The following is a 19,844-nucleotide window of genomic DNA, read 5'->3' as shown; positions in this document are numbered from 1 at the left end:
TACTTCTGTAAAGAGATATTTAAATTCTTTATACTCTTTTAGAATACTTAGAGTTACGTATTTCTCTAGAACTCTAACTTTATAATTAGGTAATTCTTTTTCTATATCTATTAAGTTAAACCTTTATTTCTTAAAGATATTCTTAGTTAAGGTTAGTTACTTTACTATAATTACGTTAATCTCTCTCTCTTATCTACTATTAGCTTTATATAATATATAAGTATACTTATAGTTATATTTAGTTTATAGTAGTTAAATAAGAACTCTCTTAACTTCTAGTTAATTTGTAGATTATATTCTTATAACTAGAGTAGACCTAATATAATATTATAAGTAGCTAATCTAAAAACGTCTAGATCTAGCTTCTTCTAATATCTATAGATATTAAGCGTTACTCTAGTAACCTCGTAGATAATCTCTATTTTACCTAGTATAGGTTACCTATTAGCAATAAATAGAGTATAACTTTTTTTCTTTCTACGCGGTTTAAGCCTAGCTTAAAATACTATTTATATAGATATATAGCTTACCTAAGCTTCTAAGTCTATAAATATCTTTATCTATACTTTATTAAGCTTTACTAAAAGCCTAATAAGTTCTAAGAAGTTTATACTATTAATCTTCTTATAAGCTTCTTCTATCTAGAGTCTTAGTTTAAAAAAGCCTTTCTAAATCTATAGAAATCTTTAGCAATTATATATTTATTATAGTTAAGGTATAGGTAGAGATACTAGTTATCTTAGTTACACTCTTATACTAGTTATTCTCTAATATCTTTCTAAAATACTATTTATATTTAGAAGATCTCTTATAGATTAACGTATCTAGAAAAATAGAAAGTAGTTTGCTTATTCTATAGATACACTAGGCACACGTTAGTAGTGTATTTAAACTAAAACTATTTACACTTTAGCGTTATCTTATTTAATCTAGAGTTCTATTCTACTTTATTCTTATTACTATAGTAGATTAGGTAGAAGTTCTTAATATATATTATCTAGAACAATTTATCGTGTAAGGCGTTCTAGTAATCTATCTAGTACTTAACTTTAGTAAGGCGTCTATCTATAGATTACTTCTTTAACTTTAGAAGTACTATCTTAGCTTTCTCTTATTCTATATTAGAGAGATAATACGTAGATTAGTTCTTCTATAACGCTATAGCGTCTCTAGTCTATTTATATATCTTTTTACTATTATAGCCTATCTTCTTAAGTTCTTCTAAGAGATCTTAGTATTTATTAAACTTTTTAAATTCTTTAAAGAAGTTCTCTAATTTAGAGAATTCTTTTAGCAATCTATCTAAATAGGCGAGTAGCGTATTAATCTTAAAATCTAATCTCTTAGAGTATTAGATAATAACCTTATTATTACTAATCGTAGAGTCCTTATAATTCTTAATAGCTTTCTAGACCTAGTCTAGTTATTTAGAGGTAGAAATAATTTTAATAATATATAGTAGAGGATTTTTCTTATCTTCTATTACTTATTAGAAGAGATAATAATAGTTCTCTTACATTTTAGCTATAATATCTAGAGTCTCGTAGATATACTTAATATTAAGTTTATTAAGATATCGCAGTAGCTAGTTAATTTGCGATAAGAGTTAGACTATCTAGTTCTCTAGAATATATAGTATAGATAGTCTATTATTATTCTTAAATAGTTCTATCTTTCTAAACTTAGTCTTATTAATTTCCGTAACCTCTATAGGTTTCTTAGATTCTTCTTTAGAGGTACTTAACTTATTTAAAGAGATATCTTCTTAGGTTATATTATTAGAGGTTAGAATAGATATATTACTTAGTCTACTAGTTAAGCTTCGTAGCTACTTACGTTAGAAATAGTAGTTAATAGCCTATATAGCTCTCTAGTTATTCGAGTCTATAGATTATAGAATATTTAGCTATCGTACTACCTTGCCTTAGCTCTTATAGTTTCTTGCTATATAATCTAGTTTTCTATAGGTATAGTAGTTAAAGTTCTTCTTCTTCTACTATTTATTATAAAACTTAGATTATCTAGATTCTTTATTAAGATTATTAAAGTATATAGATTTATAGCTATTAGTAGTGTATAATTCTAAGATTCTAGGTATATAGCTTCTTTAACGTTCTTAGTTAGAGTATAAATAGCGAGATTTTAAGTAAACCTAGGCGTTTCTATTTATATTCTCTAGTACTTGCATTCTCTGCGTAAATAGTTATTCTTCTAGCTTTAGTCTATAGAGTTTATTATTAATATAGATAGCTTTATTCTTAAGCTCTTAAAGCGTAGTAACTTCTTCTCTACTTCTTATAAGTTTCTATTGCACCTAGAGCTTAAGATCTTACTTATATATCTATATTAAAGCGTTATTATTCTAGTTAATAGCTATCTTATACTACTAGAATTAGATAGTATATTTAGTAGTAGACTGCGTCTAGCGTAGTTATTAAATCTTCTACTTAGTAATTACCTTTTCTTAGTAGAGTAAGAAGACTTCGCGCATCTTCGTCTTAAAGGTATTCTAGTTCTTAACTAGAGTAATATTTTTAGCGTCTTTAATAGAGTTGTCTATATAATAGTAAATAATTAAGATAGACTACTTCTTAGTATCTCTTTTAAGATAAGTAGTAGCTAAGATAATCTTGTTATTATTCTTAACTCTATCTTCTTTAAGATAGAAGTATTAGTCTAGCTAGAGCAGCTATACTTTAAGTTTATTATAATTACTATAGTAGATATTAGGCTTATTACCTTAAATAGAGGCTCTAGAGACGTAGAAATTAGCAGAGGTATCTATTATAGTATTACTTATCTTAAGAGTATTTAAAGTGTAAAGGTTATTCTAAGATAACCTAAGAGTTAGTTCTTAGAGTATAAGTAAGTGCGCTAGATAGAGTAGGTATACTAGTATAATTAGTAGATTAATATAATAGTATAAGAGTATAATAGCACGTTTAGTAGAATAATATAATATTATAAAAAGTTAAAAAAGTATAATTCTTAGATTAAATACTAAAGTCTTATATAAAGTTAAATATACTAAACTATAAGAGTTTAGTGCCTAAGCTATATACTTAATAAGTATTACGCTTATAGATAAGCGTATAAGTAATTATAAATAAGCAGTAATATATCTTGCTAGTTATTAGTCTAACTACTAATACTTATAGATAAGCGCTTATATAGAACTAGCGCTATTCTACTTATAGATAAGTAGTTACGTAACTATAGCGCAGTTTTTATGCTACACTTCTATAACTATACTATACAATTCTTTAAAGTAATTACGCTAACTCTAGAGTATCTCTTAGATTAGATTATAATATACTATAAGAAGATATCTAGTTTAGATAAAAGCTCTAATTCTTATCTTAGTAGAGAAGACTAGCTTAAACTTAAGTCTATTATATATTATATAGTAAAAGATTAGAGTAGTAAGAATGTTAAAAAGCTTTACTAAAGTCTATACTATATTTTAGCTTAAAATAGTATTCTCTATAAAGAGATTAGAGGTCTTAAGAATACTCTTTTAGTAAAAAAGAGATAATAAAAGAAGAGCTTTACTCTCTATCTTAATAACTCTTAGAAGTACTATAGTAGAGCTATTTTCTAGTTATCTAAGAAGATCTAGTAAGCTTATAAGAATAAGGCTTTATAATAGTAATAACTATAATAACTATAACTATAGAAAAATAAAAAGAATAAGCTTAGAGAGAAAGCTTAACTCTATAAGCTTTAGCTAGTTAAAGAGAAGCGTATTAAAAGAGAGAGGCTTAAAGAGATATAGAAGAAGAAGTAAACTATAAAAGAAGCTAAAGAGAAGCGCTAGAAATCTCTTCGTAATATATAAAAAGCTATATAACTATTTTAAAAGAGTAAGTATAAGGCCTTATAAGCTTCTAAGCCTTCTAAAAAGTATTAGAAACATACTATTATTAGTATACTTTATATAGAAGCTAGTAGTGCTGCTATAGTAGCTCTAATATAAAAGACTAAGACGTAATTAATTTAGACGTCTAAAAAATATTCTAAATAGCATAAATTATTTATAAGTATATAATTATTATAATACTAAGTTTTTATAATATTACTACTATTTACTATAGCTCTATAGCTTTGTTTTTTATATAGATAAAGTAGTTGTTGCCTAGGCATTACGCGATCGGGGCATTGCCCGCGCTAAGACGGTAGTCAATATCCACTCTATTTCCGGAATGCGCATCTCCTTCCCCCTGCATCGCAACCTCTAACATCTGTTGTGCTCCCATCTACCATCGACTTTACCTGGGTAAGGCCTGCTCTATGATGTGGGTAAAGAGAATAAGGCGTCCAGTTCGGCGTTCAGTCGCATCCATGCGCCTACGACTAATGACCTAGATGATCTCGCAGCTTGTTACCGGTTTCCGATACGGTGTGGGGGCCAGCCTTGTGATGCGGCAGGGCTGTTAGGTGTTACTCTGTGGCTTCGGGCAGGACAGCGCGACACCGCTGATAGGGCCCGCTCCGCCTGACAAGGCTTGCTTGTGTTAGTAGGCTGGTTATGAGAGGTCGCCGTCCCTCTGGTGGCTGCAGGCGGGCCACCGGTCAGCCATGTCGGAAGATTGGTGGCCGCCCCGCAACCTTCAAGTCGCCGACGTCTCAACTACTATGCGCTCGACTTTGAGTTCATAGTTCCCGTGTTCCCAAGCCCTTTCTCCTGAAACGTTCGTTCTTACGCTCCGTTCGACTTCCCATCAACATCAAGCATGGTGGTATCCAGCATAGCCATTGTTACCGACCTTGCGCAATGGAGCAGTTCAGGTCCATCCGGCGATCCTCCTCCTCTGACAACCAGATATGATCCTAGCCCGGGATGCGCGACCCAATGGGTACACAATCCTGTCAATGCCACCAACATCCGAAGCGGAGACAATAACCTTGTCTGGCAATCCACAAACGGAAACCCGGGTGGTCGGACGGGTATCGCAAGCCTTCTATCAGCGAACTACTGGAAGTCTTGCCGCCCTTTCCTCCAGCCGATAGATCAGCCGTATTACAGCCCGGGGATATGTACAAGACAACAAACGATAGCTGGCATCGAGGAGCAGCGCTTTGGCAGCTCGCGAAGGTGGAGAGGATGGTGTTGCGACAGGTTGTTTGCCCACGGCTGAATCCGAATCTCTAAACCCGGGCTTACGTATCCACCAGGGGAATGTCCATGACAGTTTTTGGACAGGACTGCGAAGGCGAATTTTCGACTCCTAGGACTGCGCTCGCAAATTTCACAACGACAATTATAGACCAGTGGGATAGGACTCAAATCGTCTCTGGCATTGACACAGCAACGAGGTTTTGTACAAGGTCAGGCGGTTCCCAGACTTGCGCAGATCAGACGACGCTGCAGAGGCCGACTGTGTTATCTTCTGGTATGGCTTTTGCTACTCCCTTCGGGGTGTATTGGGAGGAAAGAGATTTGTCGAACTTTCCTACCGAGTATGCTTCGTCACTCGCGTCCCTAGTTGACACTACATTTGGAGGCAACAATACGACTGCAGATCCATCTCCGGACTCAGAAGATGATGGCCTAAGTCCTGGCGCTATAGCGGGTATAGCTGTCGGGATAGGCCTATTTGTTATCATTGGTGTCGTCATCCTCTTGTTCTTGAGGCGAAGGAAAAAGCAGCAGAGAAAACGCCTTCAGCGACCGAATGAGGCGGAGATGGATGGGAACTCGCAAGGGTTCATGCACCCTGTGGATACTAAATGGAGGGCTGAGGCGGATGGAAGATCGGTGCCCGTCGAAGCTGGGACGGGAGGTGTGGTGCCGCGGTCGCCGGTGGAGTTGGATGGCACGCAGCGGGAGAGAGACCGCTGAGGATATGGAAAAGAGAGAGACACTATAACGAATTTGTCGCGCTAACGAAGATCGCAATCGAGCGATGGCCGTCGTTTTCTTGGCTCACTGTTGCTTGTGTGCCTGTCTTGCATGCGACAAGGCTGCAGGTACTCTGTCATAGTATTGGGTGTGTGTAGTACACAATGCCGCTGTAGCCGCTGCATGATATGCACATATCGGCGCCGAAGGACTACGCCGCATTATGCGGCGTAGCAATTCTACCAATCAACCTCACAATTCGATGCCCGTCACCTCTCCACATCTGGATCAAAGTTCTGTGCCGCTGGTAGAGCTCTTTAAAGATCCGTTCTTCCCCGAAACCAATGTCGACTTATTCTACCTCCGAGATCCCGACCACATGGCGACTGTTTCAACCATACCAAAGTCTGATTGGAGATACCAAACTGCTCCAACGAATTTGCCCCCACTATTGACCATCTTTACGCCCCCAGGAGAATGTTCAACGCGCTGGATCTACGACGACACCAGTTCATCTGCAATATACAGCGGAAGAGCTGTCTTTCAATACTATACCGATGCTGTTGCCGACTCCTATTACTATGAATGCAATCCGTATCGGCAGGAGCAGACGACGCCGCTGTACAGCCCCGGAGTTTGTGGGGATAGTCAGCAGCCCGTTGAGATAGATGAGATTCGCTTGGACTATGTCTATTGGTTAGCATACTGTTGTCCCAGGTACGCTACCCATGCTCTCAAAGGGTCTTTAACTCTCACCCCGCGGACACGCGCTTACACGAATGCAAATTAGCGATATGTCTTATCGTTTTGTGGAGCGCGAAGGCTGGTTCTGCGAGAAAACGTTTTCGGAGACGACAACTGTACTTAGCAAATTCACCATTACCACAACCTTCGACGTTGGGGGAACATCCGTCCGTACGCTGATCGACACCACTGAGCAGGCGTGCGACCCTCGCCCATGCTCTAGTGTTACTACAAACAGTAAGATGGTGTTGACAACAGGTACGGCTCGAGCGAAACCAACCGTCGTCTTCTGGCAGTCTAGCGATCTCGCCCTGTTCCCGAGGGACTATGCATCTTCTATTGCAGCGATTATTGGTGTTTCATTCGACGGCTCCGCAGCGTCCTCTTCAATACCATCCATCACCTCGCAAGATGCAGACTCCGGACCATCGACTTCGTCTCCGCCCATCACATCACAAAATACAAACTCCGGCTTAAGTCCAGGTGCCAAAGCTGGTATTGGAGTTGGGGTAGGTATCTCCATTGTACTAGGCGTCGTGTTCTTCTTATTCCTATGGCGAAGGCGGAAACAGCAACGACAACAAAAGCAAAATGCACAGCGACCAGAGCAGGAGCCCTCGGGCGAGATTGGGGTATCGGAGATGGATGGTGATGCTAACGGCTCGAAACGCTTTTTGAGTGGCCATTGGAGGGCTGAGACGGAAGCACCGTCGGCTCCAGTTGAGGCTGGATCGACGAGTGTGCATATCATACCGGGACCGCCGGTGGAACTAGACGCTACACATACGAGAGGAGGAGAATAATGGCTACGCAAAATCATGTGGAGTATCATATAGAAGGGAAATGTTTGTATGAGAAAGAGATGGAATCAAGACAGAACGGAGTCATCGGAAAGCCTCCATCTATGACCCATCACTAGAGTATCCTTCGTCGAGTTCGTTCTCATCTTCGCTTGTGTCGTAAGTCTCTTCTTCCACCGTGTTGAAGCCATCGTCGTCGCCGCTTGCATCATCGCTTGCCACGTAACTTTCATCGTCGGAGCCACTTGCATAGCGCTGCCAATCGCTTTCACTTTCCTCAGAAACATCTCGTTCTAACTCTTCGATACGAATGCTCAATCGATCCAATTGTTGAGACAGCGAACTGGGAGAGCAGGTCCGTCTTGGTACCGTGTTCTCTCTCGCTAAATGCGGAATGATCTTTGAGCGAGGAGGCTTTCGTGACGTAGAGGGTATGTCAGGTATTCTCTCATTGGGTGGCTCGAGAGATTTCGCTCTTCTTCGTTGCTCGACCTGATGGCCGTCTGGAGTGAGAGACGTCGAGGGCTTTGGATGCAAGCGGACTTGAGTGATCCATCTGCATATCTCAGGTTTCACCCGGTCGTGCACCCATTTGCGCATGTTCTCGATCACAGCACGTAGTGCAAAGACACCCCAAGTAAGCTCCAATGAAGTTGCCCAAATGCAGCGCATCTCAATGTTGTGGCTGGTCTGACGCATGTTAGCTACTTGTGACGCTTGTATGGTAAGCTTCATACTCACTGGGTGTCTGAAGGTAAGCCAAAACCGAACGCTTGGACCAACACATGTGAAAGAGAAGATGACCAGAGCATCCTTACTTGGCTCGTTCACTCTCTCAGCCAGTCTTTCCCTCATCATGAGTGCTTCAGCAGACGCGTTTGCAGCTTGGCAATAACAAAATTTTGACTTGTCACGCTTCCATTTACTGGTTTTGACTTCGACAACAGCCCAAGGAAAGCATGTTAGGTCTGCAGCGCCAATCGGTTGTGGTTTTTTAGGATCCCACTTGGCCAACGCAGATGTCGGTGACGAGATTAGGCTACATCCGGATGCCTTCCGGAGTTCGCTAAGGACAGGAAGCGTGAAGTTTTCGACTTTAGGGTCAAAACGGTGGAATTTTGACATCTTGTGTGAGGGATCGAAAATAGGGAATGAGTAGGTCACGTCCGGCTTCGGTCCAGTGCGCACTCGTATTACGCAATCATTCCTCGGGAAGCGTTCGTTCCAATGAACATCGGCATGCCTATCAAAGTTAGCCTGATGTGTGAGGCGCCACCGTATTGCTTACAGTTCCCATCGATCAAACAAAAAGCTAGAAGAAGTCAATGAAGAGACTTTGAAAGCATTACAAATGTGCATACCTGTGCTCGTCTGGAGTGCCATGTACCTCCATGTATGTTTTGAAGAAGCTCAATCCTAGGAACTCCGCCCATGCGGATTCCTTCTCGTTCCTCCCACGAAGATATATCGCCCGTTCCTTGACTTTCCGACAATTTTCCAGTACTTTTGTCGTCTCTGCTGCTAGGCTGTCTTCTTCGTCAAAGCTCTCCTCGCGAAGATATTGATTCCTGTTGGGCTTCAATCTCCAGAGTGATTGCGATGCGATAGCCCCATCTTGACCTGAACGTTGGAACGTCTCGAGCTCGGCGACAAACTTCTTTCTTTTTTTCCTTGGGACTTTTGTGCGCAAAAATCTCATCTCCCAATGTATGGGACGGAGCCACTTAGGCAAAGAGTTCCTCTTGTGGACATGCTCATAGAAGTAAATGCCCTCATCTTCTAATATTTCCCGGGTCAAGTTGGGCTTTTTAGTGCCTTTGGAGGGAGACTGCATGTCTTGATGGCGTTTCGGGGTTAACTGTGTGCGCTGTACGGGAGTAGGTGGTAATGGGTAAAGCTTCACACCACGTTTGCGACGGACGACTGTGGTAAAGCAGAAAGTACGCTGGCTGAGTGTAGTTCTTTACGACTATGTTCTAACAGATCTTTTTATTTTGTATACTGGAAAGCATCAGGAGGCTGGGGCGCAGTACTTCGAGTATGCAAGGCTGAAACAGCTTTGGCGAAGCACCTGCCAGTTCAGCCTCCGCGCTCTCGCCCCCACGCTGCAGGAGTAACAGCACCGCTGTCATCTTGGCCTCGTCTTCATTTCACCGATAGATAGCCCGTCTATCGCGTGCTGTTCAAGCTCTAACCGAGATGTTTGAAACATGGAGTAGTGTCAGATGAAGTAGAAGGATGAAAGATGAGGTTCCGCGGCGGGAGACGGCTCTCCTCTCACGCGGCCCGTGCGCAGGATCATAACGCTAACGTGTTATTGGGAGCTGCTCCGTCGATGCAACACCATTCAGCAACGTTTCCGGAAAGCAGCAACGAGAATAGTGTACGAAGGATGCTTTGATACAGGTGATGGCCTGGTTTGAGACGATCGACGACGGATGCTACTTGGCGATGTTTCCGCATCCCACACCCACGTGGCTGTTATCGGATGATGTACTCATTAGAACAGCACACAATTTAGCACAAGAGGTGGCCAGGGTACGGAGTGTCAGTTCTCGATATGCCCTGATAGCGTTACAACGACATCACTCAGAAGGGGAGCTATCGACATCCCAGAAGGAGCTACGTTTTGAACCGGATGTCTGCCTACGGCCTATTTACAGAGTGTAACGGAAAAGAAGGCCAGGTCCGTTGGCGACACCCTCCAAACCGACCGCCTGGTCAGACTTGCGGTTCAGCTTCTGCAGCCAGAAGCGCAGTATGAGTGACGCAGTTGCGCAGCAAAGGAGTGCTACTGTTAAGACAATGCAGCCCATGCGGTAAAGGCTAAATCACTGAGTTAGTGATTGTTCATTTGGGGTATAGAGAAAACTTACGGTGCGCTCCACGCGGGGTATAGGTAAGCAGTGGCGATGTTCGTCGCATTCGACACAGCCGTCGCCAATGCCAGTGTAACAGCCCTCTTTGCCTTTGGCCGTGCAACTGTTGCAGAGACCCAAGGCAAGATGAGCTGGAACGCAGAGAAAGATCCCATAGCTTGTAGGAACATGGCGAAGTAGCGAGGTCCAGTTTGGTATGTTGACATAGAGATGATCTGGCCAACTGCGGAGATGACGCATGCTGCGACAATGTGGAAGCAATGCTCACCGGATCGTCCAGAGTGCCACGAATTTGCGACCGAGAAGATGAAGGCCAGGAAGTAAGGCGGGGCTGTGAGCAAGAGCGTTTCAACGCGGGGGAAGCCGAGTGTCTGGACGATGGATGGGAAGAAGTAGGTGAAGCTCATGGATACGACGGCGCACGTCTGGATGAAGACGAGTAATGGCTAAAGGTGGCATTCGACGTTAGCAACGCGTACTGATTCACAGATTTCGATTCTCGACACGCAATGATGAGATGAGAGATATACATACCACTTTCGGATCGGAGAAAGCCTGCTTTAGTCCAACGAAGACCGATTCATTCACTTCATCTGCCACACCATCATTCTCGCGGTCAAGTCGCCATTGCGCCATAGCGGTCTCTTCAACCGATAGGAACGAGGTGTTCGATGGGTAGTTGGGAAGAAGTGCGTATCCAGCAAAGGCCATAACGATCGTCAGAGCCCCCTCTAGAATGAAGATCCAGCGCCAACTCGGGTAGCCACCAAGACCTTCCATGCCGTCGACAATGCCAGCGGCAATCAATCCGCCAAAAGCCGAGGACAGCGTGTATCCAGAGTAGAAAGTGGCGATACGACTTGGTAGCTCTTTCCGCGTGTACCAGCATGAGAGAAAGAAGATACATCCAGGGAAGTACGGCGCTTCCGTTACACCGACCAGGAATCTCAAGGCGACTAGACCGGCGTGGTTTTGAACGAATCCTGTAGCGCCGGAAACAATACCCCAGATAATGACAACTGTCGGCAGGTATAGCCTGGGCTTGAAGATGGAGAGCAGCATGTTCGACGGAATCATCATGGAGATGTAACCAGCCCACAGCACCATAACGGCAGTCTGATACTCCACATCGTCGATACCCAGTGTGGCTTCTAGACCTCCGAGACGTGCATTGGCGATGGCGTTTCGATCGAGGACGTTGAGTAAAAAGAGGACGATCAAGATAGGTAAAGCTCGGAAGTCGATCTTCCGCACAAGTTTCTTCTCGAGGGCGGTGAGTTGCTCAGGTGTATGATTTCGCAGGATCTCGGGGACGGAGTTGCGAGATTCATTTGTAGCTTCGATGTATTCGCACGCTACATCCTTTTCCAGAGAGTGCTTTTCAACGTCCATGGTGATGGATTAGACAAGGTTTCGGGGTCGTGACGGTTGAGGGTGAAGCCAGACTGACGCTACCCCACGAACCTGGGGTAAACTGCATCTTATACTCTTACCCCGGATCCATATAGTCACCACGTCGTCGTCTTACCTACTGGTGCTGGCTAGCTTAGTGTGGGATGAGATGCGGGGGTTCCCGCATCTAGCTATGTCTCCCGGCCGGGTAAGGTCGTCCATGCAAGTCGCACATGCATAGCAGGTGTCATGGCCAGCCAAGTCTGGTGATCACGGCATTTTGGCCGAGACTTACTGAAATGACGCTTGCATGCTAAAGTATCGGTCTTTGAGCGACTTGGCAATGATCTAGATGAGAGACGAGGGGGAGACCGGGGATGCGCCGATCACGGTGCTTTATGTATAGCCGAACAGGGTCGTGATGGAACGTGCCGACGGGCAGCATGTGCATTCAGTCACCGACAGTGCGTAAGGCTGTACTGTATGCGATAGGGGTGTCATCATAGAACAAGATAGTTTGTGTAAGATAATAGTGGCCTGGCCAGCGACATGCGAAAGGAAGACGCCTGGCATGTATCTTTGCAGACGTAATAATCTCTGCGCGATGACTTGGACGTCATAAGAGAGCGCTGTCAAACATGGTAGCATAGTGGCTGTGTGAATCTTTCAAACGGATCGTGGTCTAGTATATTATGCTGCAACTTCTACAGTATTGACTTGCACACTCTCAATCTTCTGGCTCGCCTGCCCGGTTCCCTTCACACTCTGTTTCGGTGCGAAAGCCTCCACATAATCCCGAACAATTTGATCAAATCCAGTATCTCTCACGAAGCCAAGGTCCAAAGCCTTAGTGTTGTCAAACTCAGCAGGCCATGAGTATAGAATCTTCTTGCACGTGGGTTCGTCCTTCATCTCAAGCAATTCAAGCTTATCGCTACCTCCTACCCTTGCAAGAGAGTCCATCATGTCCTGCACCGAGACGCCAATACCAGGGAAATTGAGGCAGCGATCAAACTTGGCTAGGCGGTTGATGTCAAAATCCGTAGCTGCGTAGACGAGATTTTGAACCAGAATGCGCGGAGAGCAGAGCCAATGTCGCCATTGCTTATCCTCTAGCGGGATAACGCATTTGATGCCATTCATCGGCTCGCGGATCATACCGCTGATGAATGAACTCGCCGCAGCGGTAGGCTTTCCAGGCCGTACCGAGACGGTAGGGAAGCGAAGCGAGATGCCATCAATGAAGCCGCGTCGTGTGTACTCGGTGATGAGGTACTCGCACATCATCTTCTCCGCGCCGTAGCTTGTCTCTGGTGTCGGCATCTGAGATTCCGTGACGGGTAATGTGACGGAGTTGTTGTACACTGCCTGACTTGAGGCATATATTACTCTCGCTCCTGGGCACGTTTTCCGGATAGACTCCAGTAGTGCGCGGGTAGCATCGAAGTTCGCTTTCATGCCAAGCTCGAAATCGGCTTCTGCGCCTGAGGACATGATGCCGTGGAAGACATAGACGGCTTCTATGTCCTTCGTGACGACAGAATCTGCTTCCGTACATAAGTCCGCCTTGATGGCTTGTGCTCGTATTGAGAATCGCGCATCTGATGGGATGGGTGGTTCGATGATGTCGGTGAGAATGAGAGAATGTGCTGCCTTCTCGTCGTCGAGCAGCTTCTTTGCTACGAGTTGACCGATGAAGCCGGCGGCACCTGTGATAAGAATGCGCATTGTGTTTTTGATGAACTGGGGTAGTGTGAGATGGCATGCGGCTCTGCCAAACAAACTTTACTCATATACGAATCGCGCTCTGCAACCATCGGAGCGGTGCTTCGGCCGACTGTATGCCCTTGTGATGCAGGCATGTTGCTCGCGAAACCTTCTCCCCTCGGTTCATTGTATCCGTAATGATTAGATGCTTGATAGTGTTGGTGGTGCCGGCCGCGGTTGCGATTGTCAGAGGCTCGTCGCTGCCTGCGAGCCATCGGCGTTTCGCCGGGCCCACTTCTCCGCATCCACGTCGGTAGATCGACTAGCGAGGTACCTGCCGCGCCAATTGACAGCCTCGCGAACATTACAAACGTTCTCGATTTACTCGCGTTCTTAGCACGATCAATTCATTAGCCCTTCTTGTGACAGTGTGACAAAATGGCAGATAATACCGTTCCCGTGGAAGAGATCAAGAAGCATGCCACTGAACAAGACTGTTGGATAGTAGTAGATGATGTAGTATGGGACATAACAGAGTTCATACCAAGTCATCCTGGGGGCAATGAGAGTGGGTGTTTTCTTGCATGTTCTATCAACCTTACGAAGCATTGAAAAACATGCAGACAAAATTAGAACCTCTATTTCGATGCACCCATTTCAGAGTACCATCATGTTACGAAAGACGCAACTGACAGCTCCCAGTAATAACCAAACACGCCGGGCTCGACGCCTCCCTAGCCTACAGCTCTGTCCACTCACCCACTTTGATATCCAAGACTCTCGCTCCAGGCAAACGCATCGGCAAAGTCTCGTCCTCAACACCCTCCTACGACCTCCTGAAACCACCCCCAACAGAATCCGCTCAACCCGCCCTATCAATCGCCTCAAAGCCGCCGCTCAGTAGTTTGATCAACAGCTACGACTTCGAAGCCGTCGCCGAGAAAGTTCTCGGAAAGAAAGCATGGGCCTTTTACTCCAGCGGCGCCACGAATCTGGTGACGCGGGATGCGAACAAGAGCATGTTTGATCGGATATGGTTTCGACCGCGGTTATTGAGAAACATCTGGCATGTGGATACGAGGACGAAGATGTTGGGACAGAGTGTGGAGTTGCCGTTTTTTGTTAGTCCGGCTGCGATGGCGAGGTTGGCGCATCCGGAGGGGGAGAGGGCGTTGGCGAGGGGGTGTGAGGGCAGGGGGGTTGCACAGTGTGTATGTTGATATCTCCATTTGCTGTGCGAGCTGAAAGACGGGAAGGTGGGAAAGATGATGTGCTAATGCGAACTGCCAGATCTCAACAAATGCGTCGTTTACCATGCAAGAAATCACAGGAAGTGTGAAAAAGGATTCCATACCCTTCTTCTTCCAACTCTACGTCAACAAAGACCGAAAAGCATCTGAAGCTCTTCTCAGGGACGCGGAGAAGAATGGGATCAAGGGCGTGTGGTTTACCATTGACGGGCCTGTGCAGGGGAAACGAGGTATGTCCCATCCCACCCTACTGAAACCCTCATCCTTGCATCCACCTCATACAAGAAGAAAAATGAACAGGCCTGCAGCCTACATTAACGCTTAGTCGCCTATCTTGTAGGGTTTTAAGTTAATGTAGGCTGCAGGCCTGTTTAGTTTTTTTCTTGTATGGCGTGCATCTCTACGTCTTTGCAAGACCCATACTAACCCCCTATTGTAGAAGGCGACGAGCGCGTAAAAGTCGAATCCGCAACCTTCGCCAAAGCCGCCATCAGCGGCGCGGCCGCCACAAACGACAAGAAAGGCGGTGGCCTCGGTCGCACCATGGGCGGCTACATAGACGACACGTTCAACTGGGATGACATCGCTTGGTTGCGCAAAGCGACTAAACTACCCATCGTAGCGAAGGGAGTACAGACAGTTGAAGACGCGGTGCTAGCTGTGAAACACGGATTGGATGGTATAGTGATAACGAACCACGGAGGGAGGAATTTGGATACGTATGTCCACTTAACCTTCCAAGACGCGGACGACGAACGATTAGAGCGTTTGCTAATACAGGACAACAGTTCCCCACCATCCCTCCTTACACTTCTCGAAATCCGACGCCACGCCCCCGAAGTCTTTTCCAGCCTAGAAGTGTACCTAGATTGCGGTATCCGTCGCGGAACTGACATAGTCAAAGCACTGTGTCTAGGCGCTAAAGCCGTTGGAATGGGTCGGCCCTTTTTGTATTCACTGACGTATGGACAAGAAGGTGTGGAGCACTTTATCGACATTATGAAAGATGAGTTGGAGACGACGATGAGGTTGTTGGGTATAACATCGCTGGAGCAGTGCCATCCGAGGTATCTCAATCTAGGCGGTGTGGAACATTTGATCCCGAAAGATCTGGAAGGCGGGTTACCGGAGATTCCAGGGAAGGGGGTGAAGGCGAGGTTGTAGAGTTTGTTTGTGTTGACGAACGGAATATTGGATTTATCTGTAACTATTCAAAGTCGCCCGACTCCAGTGCCCTTTTGTCAGCTCTCTCCTCTTGCATCTTCCTCTCCTTCCTAAACTTCTGATCCAACCCCGCAGCCTTCAGCACCGCAAACCGTACGTGGTCAACACCCAATCTCTTCCCTTCTACCAGCGTCTCCGCACTCACTCCCAGAATCTCTCCTAGCGCACCGCCTCCGACCGGCGGCTGGATGTCGTACTTCAACTTCTCCATTGCTTTTCTGAGTTCCTCGGGGCTACCTTTCGGCGACAGTCGACGCAGCACTTTTCCATCGTGGCGTTTGATCTCCTTGGCTGCGGGGATGTATAGTTTATCTAGCTTGGAGAGGATGACTTGGTGACTTACACCCGCTAGGCGCAGTGAAGCGAGCAGAGAACGGTCTTTATCTTTAATACCGTGTTCAGCGTCGATCAAGAGGAAGACGCGGCGGAGTTGCTTGCGGTTGGTAATGTACTTCATGATCTCCGTTCCCCATGACGCGAGTGAACCTTCGCCATAACCGGGCATGTCAACAATGGTTAGACCACCGAGGCCGACGATCTTTTCGCGATCTTGGCCTTGCTTCTTGATGGTTACGCCGTTGCCGGCGCCGAGACCGTAGAGGTTCATTGTTTTGGTGAAGCCGGGCGTGGAGGACGTACGCGCTAAAAGTGCTTTGATATCGGCGTTTACGACGGCGTTGAGCAACGAGCTCTTGCCAACGTTGGAACGACCGACAAAAGCTACTTCCGGCACGTCAGACTCGGGGAAAAGACGGAATTGCGCTACACTTCGTAGTAACTTTGCGTTGCGGCCGTGGGTAGTGAAGAAGTGGTTTGCAGTTGTTTTCTGTGCGACAGTTGGCGGAAAGGTATCCCAGTACCAATTGAAGTCTTGCAATTTGTTGAGATTGAGCGAGAGCGAACTGATTGGTGTCTCAGGCGCTGAATTTAGTGTTGTCTCGGATTTTGGTCTTCTGCCCAAGGGCGCTGATGGCGGAGAGGGTACTAGTTCGTCTTGGAACGATTTCTTACGACCAGCGGGGAAATTTGTCTCCCATTTGCGAATGACAACACTCTTTGGCTTTTTGATAAGAGGTTTGTGAGGCGCGTTGAGATGTGCTAATTCCATTTCTTTCCCTTCTTCTTTTAATTGCTCCATCTCCAATTCTCTCTTGTGTCTTCGGCTCTCTCGCATTGCCCGCATTTGTGCGGTGGTCATGGGTGCATCTCTGTTTTGTTGCCGTCTCTCGCGCATCGTAAGAGGTCGTGGTTCATTCGCTACTCGTTCAAGATCCTCAGCAGATGGTTTTTGCTCGTCCGTCAATTCTACGCGCAGATTATGTTCCGTCTTGCTCATATGCAGTATACTGCGTGTTGGCGCAGTCGGCCTAAACTTGGCGATGGCATCGCCATTCCAATGCTTCCGTATCCGTAGCCTCGCGTTCGGCGCATCGTCTTGAGATGCATCGGTGGATTGTAGGCGTACTTGCGATCGCGCGAGGGGTGTGGAATGCTGGCGCGATAGCCTTTGTATGCAATTGCGGCATACGTATCGCGAACTTGGCGCTAAGTTGTTCATTGCGTTCGTACAAGAAGACGGAGGAACAGTGGTGGTGCACATGAAGTTCACGACTGGTCCAAGCGCTGCCGCATCTTTTCGCCGCAGCACTTCCGTGTGGTGAACTTCTCCAACACCACGTCAACATACCACCACACCCAGAACACCCCGACGGCCTCTCGATACATCTAATCTCCCAAACCAAACCAACTACCTCCACCGCCCACAATGGCACCACCCGCCACCCCCCAAATCCTCTCCATCTACCGACGCCTCCTCCGCGAACTCCCCTCCACCCCCCAATTAACCCGCACCCAACACCAAAAGCTCTCCGCACCTTCAAAACTGCAACAGCGCATCCGCTCGACACTCTCGCAAGCGAACCCCAATACCAGCACGCAAAGTCAATTACAACAGGCGGAGCAATTCATACAATATGTGCAGGCGCAACGGATGCATTCGACATTGCTGGAGCGGTATAATCCGGGTATGGGTATGACGGAGGAGGAGAGAGTTAGGTTGAGCGCGAGGAGGGTGGGCATGAATTTGCCGGTGGAGTTTGAGGAAGAGGGTGGGGAGAAGGCTTGAGGATGAGGGACGGGGGTCGGCTGGTTGGAGTAAGATGGATGCGTGCGAAGTGCGATTTCAGACATTGGAGGGCATGATGACTGGAAGGATGACGCGCGCGCTGCGAGAACCTCAAGATATGGATGATGCAATACAAGATCACCAGCATCGCGACACGAAACCGGAGTCTTCTCGGACGAAATGAAGAACACTGAGACGGACTGGCACATGGAGATGGAACTAGAAATGTGCATATGCAATGTACGATTAGAACTGTACAAATCTATAAACTCAAACTTTCAACACAGTAATCCGACCCTCAGTCGACCAAAGTCTCGTACTAGTGTCGCCAATTAAGGGTATGCTGCTTTTGGTATACATAACTCCGTGTTCGCCATACTCTTACACGCCAAGGCGCATATCCTCTTTTTACTCGTGAAAATGCTGTGCGAACCGTCTCCCACCTATATCCGGTTATGACGCTCAGTCCTCAAACTTGAAGCCCTTGCCGCCAGAGGTGTCAATCATGCCACCCCTGTACGAGCCTCTCTTTCCCTTGTTCTTCTCCTTGGTGAAGCCCTTGCCCTTGGTAACGATCAGCTTGGCGTGCGCGCGGTCGGCGTAATCGTAGGAAACGTAGGCGTTGCTTGCGAGGTTAGGGTCGACTACGACGTCGGGCTTGATGCGCTGGAACCGGTTCTCGACGTGACTTCGCTTTGACTTGGGAGCGTCTTGTGAAGGAGAGCCGGCCTTGCGCTTGTTGTTCTTTGGCTCGGGGGATGTTGCTGGCAGAGTCTGAGACGAGTCGCTGCCAGAGGCCTTGCGCTCGAGCGCGGCGGGTTTCTTCTCATCATCGTTGTCGGAGTCGGAGTCGGAGGAGCTGTCCGAAGAGCTGTCTGAAGAGCTGGAATCGCTTGAGGACGAGGGTGTGGCAGCCTTCTTTCCGCTCTTCTTGGCTTTCTTCATCTTGGCTGGCTCTTCGTCAGAGTCGCTGTCGGAGGAGCTAGAGTCGCTGGAGTCGCTAGAATCTGAAGAGTCCGAGTCGCTTGAAGCAGACGATGATGAGACTGAAGCGGCCTTCTTGCTCTTCTTTGCCTTCTTGTCCTCCTTCTCGGCTTCTGAGTCGGAGCTGCTGTCGCTCGAGGAATCGCTGTCTGAGTCGCTGGACGAAGAGTCGCTGGAGGCATCGGACGAGTCGGAGTCAGGAAGCGGGACGTTGGCGGGCTCTTCTTCAGAGCTGCTATCGGAGTCGCTCGAGTCGCTGGAGGAGGAAGCGGAGGATGAAGACACGGATTTGGCCTTCTTCGCTTTGGGTTTCGCCGGCGCGCTTTCCTTCTCAGATTCGGAATCGGAATCTGAGCTGGAGCTGGAAGAGTCGGAGCTAGAGTCGGAGGAACTCGATGAGCTGGAAGCATCGTCCTTCGCAGCTGCCTTCTTTCCAGCAGTCTTCTTGGCCTTCTTTGGCTTTGCCTCGGCCTCAGATTCGCTGCTTGAGTCGCTGCTGGACGCGCTTTCCTCATCGTCGCTAGCCTCAGAATCGGTGTCGCTCATGGGCGACGCACACCATCGGTCAAACTCCTCGTCAATCTTGGTGACAGCATCCTTCTCGCCCTTCTTCTTGAGGAACTTCTTTACCAGCTCAAGCTGCGGAATTTCTGTCGATGCAGCCTTCTGCTTCTTGTCGCCGCTAGACTTCTTAGAGGCCTTCTTTCCGGTAGCCATTGCGCGCGATACGTGTCGTAAATTGTGGAATGCGGTGGTGGAGTAGTGGTGTTGGCGTGAAAGGTAGCAGACGTCGCGCAAGAAAAAAAGTACGGTAGGCGGAATGGTTCAGCGCCCCGGCTGCGCTAAGCCCCAAACGTGATCCCTGTCCCGCGCGCCTGCCGTCTCATATGGAGTACA

At 46.6% G+C, this 19,844-nt stretch overlaps 7 protein-coding genes across 7 annotated transcripts; 2 read left to right on the top strand and 5 right to left on the bottom strand.

Annotated features, from left to right (window-relative positions):
- Positions 1-7,488: 7,488 nt before the first annotated feature.
- J4E86_006273 (uncharacterized protein) lies at positions 7,489-9,220 on the bottom strand (the record flags this gene model as incomplete). Its single annotated transcript, XM_051446803.1, has 3 exons — positions 7,489-8,076; positions 8,128-8,629; positions 8,748-9,220. The coding sequence occupies 3 exons, from the start codon at positions 9,218-9,220 to the stop codon at positions 7,489-7,491; spliced, it is 1,563 nt and encodes a 520-aa protein (XP_051302378.1).
- Positions 9,221-10,043: 823 nt separating this feature from the next.
- On the bottom strand, positions 10,044-11,657 carry J4E86_006272 (uncharacterized protein; the record flags this gene model as incomplete). The annotated part of the gene is made up of 3 exons (XM_051446802.1): positions 10,044-10,212; positions 10,263-10,711; positions 10,800-11,657. 3 exons carry the CDS (start codon positions 11,655-11,657, stop codon positions 10,044-10,046), a joined length of 1,476 nt encoding a protein of 491 aa, XP_051302377.1.
- Positions 11,658-12,347: 690 nt separating this feature from the next.
- Positions 12,348-13,385, bottom strand: J4E86_006271 (uncharacterized protein; the record flags this gene model as incomplete). The annotated part of the gene is made up of 1 exon (XM_051446801.1): positions 12,348-13,385. One exon carries the CDS (start codon positions 13,383-13,385, stop codon positions 12,348-12,350), a length of 1,038 nt encoding a protein of 345 aa, XP_051302376.1.
- A 417-nt stretch (positions 13,386-13,802) lies between these two features.
- J4E86_006270 (uncharacterized protein) lies at positions 13,803-15,778 on the top strand (the record flags this gene model as incomplete). Its single annotated transcript, XM_051446800.1, has 5 exons — positions 13,803-13,932; positions 14,067-14,575; positions 14,655-14,844; positions 15,054-15,333; positions 15,403-15,778. 5 exons carry the CDS (start codon positions 13,803-13,805, stop codon positions 15,776-15,778), a joined length of 1,485 nt encoding a protein of 494 aa, XP_051302375.1.
- A 43-nt stretch (positions 15,779-15,821) lies between these two features.
- J4E86_006269 (uncharacterized protein) lies at positions 15,822-17,396 on the bottom strand (the record flags this gene model as incomplete). The annotated part of the gene is made up of 2 exons (XM_051446799.1): positions 15,822-17,330; positions 17,367-17,396. The coding sequence occupies 2 exons, from the start codon at positions 17,394-17,396 to the stop codon at positions 15,822-15,824; spliced, it is 1,539 nt and encodes a 512-aa protein (XP_051302374.1).
- A 207-nt stretch (positions 17,397-17,603) lies between these two features.
- J4E86_006268 (uncharacterized protein) lies at positions 17,604-17,963 on the top strand (the record flags this gene model as incomplete). The annotated part of the gene is made up of 1 exon (XM_051446798.1): positions 17,604-17,963. One exon carries the CDS (start codon positions 17,604-17,606, stop codon positions 17,961-17,963), a length of 360 nt encoding a protein of 119 aa, XP_051302373.1.
- A 462-nt stretch (positions 17,964-18,425) lies between these two features.
- Positions 18,426-19,664, bottom strand: J4E86_006267 (uncharacterized protein; the record flags this gene model as incomplete). The annotated part of the gene is made up of 1 exon (XM_051446797.1): positions 18,426-19,664. The coding sequence occupies one exon, from the start codon at positions 19,662-19,664 to the stop codon at positions 18,426-18,428; it is 1,239 nt and encodes a 412-aa protein (XP_051302372.1).
- Positions 19,665-19,844: the final 180 nt, after the last annotated feature.

The sequence above is a fragment of the Alternaria arbusti genome (assembly GCF_024043155.1).
Source record: "Alternaria arbusti strain BMP 1465 chromosome Unknown scaffold_7, whole genome shotgun sequence".
NCBI classification, from domain to species: domain Eukaryota; kingdom Fungi; phylum Ascomycota; class Dothideomycetes; order Pleosporales; family Pleosporaceae; genus Alternaria; species Alternaria arbusti.
The sequence above is the reverse complement of the archived record's forward strand: the minus strand, read 5'-3'. Positions and strand labels throughout refer to the sequence as shown.